The sequence below is a fragment of the Ceratotherium simum genome, chromosome 13 (genome assembly GCF_057802395.1).
Source record: "Ceratotherium simum simum isolate JZ-2026a chromosome 13, ASM5780239v1, whole genome shotgun sequence".
In the NCBI taxonomy this organism is placed as follows: domain Eukaryota; kingdom Metazoa; phylum Chordata; class Mammalia; order Perissodactyla; family Rhinocerotidae; genus Ceratotherium; species Ceratotherium simum.
In genome coordinates this window covers 10,901,964-10,909,023 of record NC_141912.1, presented here as the reverse complement: position 1 = coordinate 10,909,023, position 7,060 = coordinate 10,901,964, and the positions used below count along the sequence as shown (strand labels likewise).

General features: G+C 35.9%; 1 protein-coding gene across 1 annotated transcript in view; it reads right to left on the bottom strand.

Annotated features, from left to right (window-relative positions):
• Positions 1 to 231: 231 nt before the first annotated feature.
• SMIM13 (small integral membrane protein 13) overlaps positions 232 to 7,060 on the bottom strand; it is a 31,594-nt gene continuing 24,765 nt past the window's right edge. The window contains exon 2 of the mRNA XM_004432188.3: positions 232 to 4,559. Within this exon, the coding sequence (XP_004432245.1) occupies positions 4,372 to 4,559 (188 nt within the window). The 3' untranslated portion in view covers positions 232 to 4,371. The remainder of the gene's footprint in view (positions 4,560 to 7,060) is intronic.

The following is a 7,060-nucleotide window of genomic DNA, read 5'->3' as shown; positions in this document are numbered from 1 at the left end:
ATGGTAAATGTAATTTAGCTCTACGGCTATATGTCCTTAGGTTCTAAGTCAATTACTTTCATGGCATTAAGAATACTACTGCTATCTGGTCTTAATTCTTACAGATTTTCAGAGGTTGAAAAACGAGGTGAAGGGTAGACCACTGGTAAAAATGGCTGCTTTCAAATCCCCCACGTTCAAGGTCCCCTTCATACTTACTACACTTGATCAATGAAACATACACAATTTCTGTTTTCATTTTAATTTATTTTATGCAGTTAAAAGTGAAAGTTAAAACATCATACAAACCACAGAAGCTTTATATTACTGACCAGTTTTAAAAAAAAAAAACAGTGAATGATCATTTACATACATTCTTCATCTCTAATTTTACGTCTCGTTATACAAAGGTACTAGTAACATACACAGTTCTAATTCCTTAAAAACCTATTTGCCAAGCAGCAAGATGACAATGCAGCATAGCACAGCACAGAAGGTTTCCTTTAAGAAACCATAGCAGCAGTATTTGGTAAATGGTTATGCATAGAACTGACTTAGAGGGTAACATTAAACACTGGTCATAAAACAGGCAGCACACGTACATTAACAAATAGAAAATGTAACTTTTACTAATATAAGCTAAAATGTTACTCTTTACGCTTTAATTTAAAAACTACAGGATACTTTAAAAGAAGACAATACAAGGTGCCTTCATTCTAGACTCCATAACAAGATACTATTCCATTAATTGCTTGGGAGTCTATAACCTTTGACACTGCTCATTGGCTTCTTAAAGTCAACTTAAAATATAAAAGCACTTGAAGTTTACCATCAAAAGCTAAAGTTACATTGGTTGCATGTTACATTAAAACACACCTTTTAAGAAAAACTAACATTAAAAAATACCACATTGTTGACTTAATTTCAAAAATTGTTGCTCTTAAAAGTAAAAATGCACTACTTTCAAATCTTTCAACACATTTTGGTTTAAAATGCCATATTTTGTGAAAACGTTACTTGAAGTATTCCCAACTTTCAGCAAAATAACAGTTTGAAGTTGTTTTTAAACCTAATAACATCTAAAGAAATGGGTCAGCACATGTGTGAATTGGCTCTCCACCAAATAACAAAATACTTGTTTCCTCCACGAAAACAATACTACAAAATCCATCGGATGAATTCTATTTTTAGTTTGATGTAAATATTAAAAACCTCATTTAACAGTGCCACACAAATATTTAGTGTTTTTTGGCATTTAAAATCAGAGCAATGCTACCAATACATTTGATACAGGCAACTTTCACAGACATTTCAGAGGCAAAAAAGAAAGATTTGGAAATGGTTGGTTGGGAAGGAAATGAAACAACCTGCCAGTGTCCTCAATTTTAAAATTAATCCTCAAAAGATGGCATACTTGATCACCATCATTGTTTGTCAGTAGTCAGACAAAACTAATACTTGTACGTGTTTTTAATGCTCAGAACCTTCTAAACTTCTAAACCAAATTAACCACAGCCTAGTCTGTCTCCTACTGCGAAACTGAAAACGCACTTATGATGAAGTTCTGGTAAGCTCAGCTACAAAAGCTCTACAACAGGAAAAGAACAGAAACACCATACCACACAAATAACTCTGTGTTAACAACTATTTCTTCTGTCTTTCATAGTGGCCTTAGAAATAGGTACTATGTGGGGGAAGAGAGGTGTAGGGGGGAAAAAGATGTTAAACAAAGGAAATTAGTTTGTAGAATTTTCATATTGGCATCAGTGATTTCTTTTGACTCTCCTAAGAGTTAAAACACGGCAGGATGTGAGCTATTAATATGCTTTTGGGTATATTTCCCAAGTAAGTTAAGCAGAACATTTCTTAAGATTCTATTAAGACACACATCTTTGAAGCATAAATATTAATAAATAATACCAACACGTACACCTTTACATGAATTTGTAGATGACCCTTGTAGATTTGGGGAGGTCATGTCAGCCACCACTCTTTAATACTGACACAATATGGAAGTTCATCAGCTACTTAAAAGTTCGTCAGCAACTATTATTATCTAAACCTAAGATTATCCACTATAAAGCAGAATCCACAGCTCAAAATGTTAGACTATGAAAAATCTAATTTAAATATCCTCCCAGTACCGAGCTTTTTAGTCATTTTTTTCCTAACTGATGATCATTTTAACACATTTAGCTAGTATGAAGCCCTAAAATTAATGCTCAAAACTTGTGTCACTGTTTTGTTAATACCTAAGTCACATAAAAATAGAAAATTGCATCCAATAAGGAAATGAAGACAGAAAGATTATGCCCCATTCTCAGCTGCTGGGGATTTTCCCCAGCAAGCACTTAAAGTTATTTTCTGTAAATTCCCTTTTAGTATACCCAAAGGGCTACAGTGACAGCAGAGGTGTTCATCAGGAATAAAACTTGAGGCAGAACAAGTGAACTGTTAACAAACAAAACTATCGGCATACAGTATGAGGTATCAAACATAAAATTACATACCATCATAGAATAGAGGTGATATTCTGTGATGAATAGTTTTTATGAGAACAGGTTAAAAACACAAAAAGAACTTAGATTAATAGGACAAGTTGGCTTTGCAATTCATTCTAGTACAAAGGAGGTAACACTAAACAGGAAGGTTCTTTGATCCGTATCTCTCTCCCCAGTAAACACACAGTCCAAAGTTCAGTGAAGACAAACATGGGAACCTGGTAAGAGTCATTTCACAGGGAAGCAGGCATTTTCACCCGCTCTCTATTTTTCCCTCTATACCCTGTACCTCTGAGGTCTTGTCACTGAATTGCTGCTTGTGAAGAAATATTTTCTCCACAACACAGGCCTTGAGCATGAAGTCCTCCCATAGAAAGGGAGTAACTAATCCTACTCTCCCTAAAGTAGAAGACAGTTCTTAGGTTTCTAAGTTACTACTCTAATATCTTGAGTGAGTTGCCAAAAAAATGTATCTCATAGAAGATAACTATTTTAGCAATATTGTTAAGAGGCAGGATTAAGTTCTCCAATAAATAATTATCATCCTAGAAAGAAAAATAAATTTACAAACTATTTTTTATCTAAGATACCATCAATTGTAGGATGCACCTTATGTATCACTAAGAAAAAACACAGGCAATTAAACTACGACACAATGCTTTCGTATCATGTAGAATGTTTATATTTATTGAAACAGAGCTTTTAGAGTTAAACAGATTTTACCACGTCAATCCTGTGCATACGTAAAGAGAATATATGAAATACACTGGTTAAGTTATAACTATAACCTCATATTCTGAGTCCAACTCTTCGGAATCACTTCTCAGATCACAGTCGTCGACGTCTGCACGCTTCCACACAACAGCACCCTTGGTGTCACCAAGAGCGCTGATGACACAGCATTTCTCAAAAGAGTGCTCCACCACTGTCTTCTGTTTAAGGTCAGCAGGAAGCTTTGGACAAAACAATGTTTGACGCCTTAACGACAGTCCTGCTCGACGCATGAATCGATCACACCAGCCTCGTGTTGCTCTGAATTTTGTTTCATCTATTCCAAGGGTTTTGGCAATTTCTCCCGCCTTCAACTGCATCGCCTGGCGTGTGACACGCAGTCCTTTTGCACGTGTCTCACTGACAAAGTATAGTACAGCTTCGTCTACCTGTGGGTATCTTCCTTTCTTAGGTTCCGTAAAGCATTTTGTTGTTGCTTTACAAGAAAATATGGAATTTCGGTCATTCCTCCAGTGATGGACATTTGCTTCACTGATATCAAATGTACGCCCCGCTGCTCTGTTTCCATGTGTTTCTGCATATACAATAACTTTTCGTTTCAATGCTGAATCATAGTGTAATCTTTTTGAAGACATCTTAAATGCCAATTAAACCTGACATGTCTGATACCCACAATACAGTGATGACGCTATGATAAGCTATAAGTTCACACATGCAGGCTGGATAATTACATCATGACTATTGCCTAGTTGACAGTAATCGTGAGATGCATTCCAATTTTAGACAAGGTAAAATGTGAAAACAAAAACCACAAAAAAACAAAAAACGTACATTATAGAATTAATATGGTTTTTCAAGCCTGTAATGTTTACCAGATTCATACCAGTCCAAGAAAATAAGCCCAATAGCCAAGGATTAAGTACATAAGTAAATGCTAGTGAAGCGAAAGGTTATCTTTAAGATGAAATTTGCAACGGTCCAATTTGGTTTTAATTCCCTTTACTTTCATATGGCTTATATGTAAATCTTTTTTTGAATTGGACTTAAAACCAAGTACAAATGTTCTTCAATCTTTTAAGCAAATTGCAAAGCCGAGTCACTAAAGACAGAGGCTCCCAACTGCCTTTCATCATTCACTAACACAGGACTATGGCCGGGGTCAGCGGCCTTCATCAGCAGGTGCCCTTCTTTGGCGAGCGGATCTGATCCTCTGCGGAGACGATGAAGTGTCCTCTTCTGTTTCAGACCCTGAAGGCTCATGATCTCCCTCCTGGGATCCTGTGTCTCCCACCAGTTCCCGCAGAAACTTAAATTTCGATAAAAAGAGATGCCATACAAAATACCAACCTAAAGAAAGAGAAAAACATTAAAGAAAAATTATTACACACAATGTTATCAATTGACAACATTCCAGTTAATTGTGGGGAGGTATATTACAAAATAATATGTATAACATAAATAAATATATAAATATATATGTATATTACAAACACTTAAGCATTTACTAAGGACAAGGCATAAGGATAAACTCTGGGAGTATACAGGGACAGCAAAAACAGTTTCTGCCTTTACGAAATTTAAAATCCAAGCTTGGTCCATCTACATCAAAATTATAATGAGATTATGATACCTAAGTGAAAGTGTTTATTATATTAAAATTAAATTTTTGAGAGAATTTTTCTGGGAAGAAAGAATACACTATGCTAATATTTACTAAAAGCCAAGTTTTCTTCAATCAGAATGCAAAAGACATTAAATAGGAAGAATCAACCACACTACCATGAAAACCTCTCAGTCAGGACCAAGCTATTCATAAGTTTCTAGAAATAAATTTTCACAGAAAATTAATAAATTTTCTTCAATTACATGATGAAAGAATAAAGCCAGAGCACCAGCATCTTAAGTTCAAGATTTTAAAAAATACAGTATTCTCTTGTCCAAGTCATTAAGAAGTTTGAATAAACTCTCCTTAAAAAAAAAATTACTAACCAAATTTTGCTTATTTTTGCAAGGAGTTTTAAGTGTACTAAGTTTTCGGTGCCCACTAATAAGGAACAAAAAATCAATCAAGGAGCACACAGGACAAACCTCTGGGCCCACAAGTGGTTGCTCTGAAATCTTAAGAGCATAAAATAAACCAAATCAACCACTGTAACCAAGTTTTTCATGCTAGCATGTTTCCTTGATGCCTTCTACTTTAAACTCTCTAGTTTCATTGAAAAGCAATGGATCACAGCATATTCTGATGAGTAGCATCTAACACCAGGCCAAGATGAATGGCCACTTTAAGGAAGTTCCTAATTTTACTTGTTTCTTTCTTACAATCTCTGGGAAAAAAAGATCAACATAAACTCCTTTGTACTAAAGGACTAACTTCAGAGATTTAACCCATTTCTCAAGTTTTTGCTTTAAGCTTGAGTGCTGAGTACTAACTGAACCATACCACAAATATATTTTGGTTAACCATGTGTTTGAGTAAAGCACTTAACTTTCTAAAATAGTATTTTAATCAATGTTCCAAATTAGCAAGCTCTCTTTTCACCCAAAATTCTTTGTAAAAATAGGCAGAGCATATTAGTGGAAAGAACACTGGCGAAGGAGTCAGGAGTCTCAGTGCTGATGGAAGATTCATCAAGCTATTGGGAGGGAAAAATGAGAAGGTATCTAAAGGGCTTAGGTGCCTGGCACTGAGTTCCCATTTTGTAAAACGCTCAATTGACATGAGCTGTGGTTGTCCCTGTGCAGCGGAATCTGAGGTGGCCTCTATTTTCCTGTTTAATTATCTTTTTTTTAATTGAGTTACAATTCACATATCATAAAATCCTCCCTTGTAAAGTATACAATTCAGTGGTTTTTAGTATATTCACAAGGCTGTGCAACCATCACCATTAACGAACTCCAGAACATTTTCATCAACCCCAAAAGGAACCACATACCCATCAGGAGTCATTCCCCATTTCTTCCTTCCCCTAGCCCCTGGCAACCAATAATCTACTTTTCTGTCTCTACGGATTTGTCTATTCTGAACATTTCATATAAATGGAAACACAATATGTAGTCTTTTGTCTGGCTTCTTTAGCATATGTTTTCAAGGTTCATCATCCATGTTGTTGCATGTATTACTTCGTTCCTTTTTGTTGTTGAATAGTGATATTCCATTGTATGGATACATCACATTTTGTTTAACCATTCACCAATTAATGGACATTTGGGTAGTTTCCACTTTTTTTGGCTATTATCAAAAACAAGGTTTCCCTATTTTGTTTGTTTTTTTATAATTTTATTTATTTTTCCCCCAAAGCCCCAGTAGATAGTTGTATGTCATAGTTGCACATCCTTCTAGTTGCTGTATTTGGGACGTGGTGTCAGCATGGCCGGAGAACTGGTGCGTCAGTGCACTCCTGGGATCCGAACCCGGGCCGCCAGCAGCGGAGTGCGCACACTTAACCACTAAGCCACGGGGCCGGCCCAAGGTTTCCATATTTTGGCTGCAATGACCATTGTGTACAAGTTTTTGCATGGGCATGTTTTCATTTCTTTTGGGTATATATCTAGGAGTAGAAATGCTGAATCATATTGGTAACTTTACGCTTTGCCATTTGTGAAATTGCTAAACTGTTTTCCAAAGCAGCTGCACCAATTTACATTCCCACCAGCTACGTACGAGGTTCCAGTTTCTCTACAACCTCACCAGGACTTTCTACTCTTCACCTTTTTCATTATACTCATCCTAACAGGTGTGAAGTGGCATATCATTGTGGCTTTTATTTGCATTTCCCTAATGGCTAAAGATGTTGAAAGTCTTTTCATGTGTTTATTGGCCATTTGTATATCTTCTCTGGAGAAAT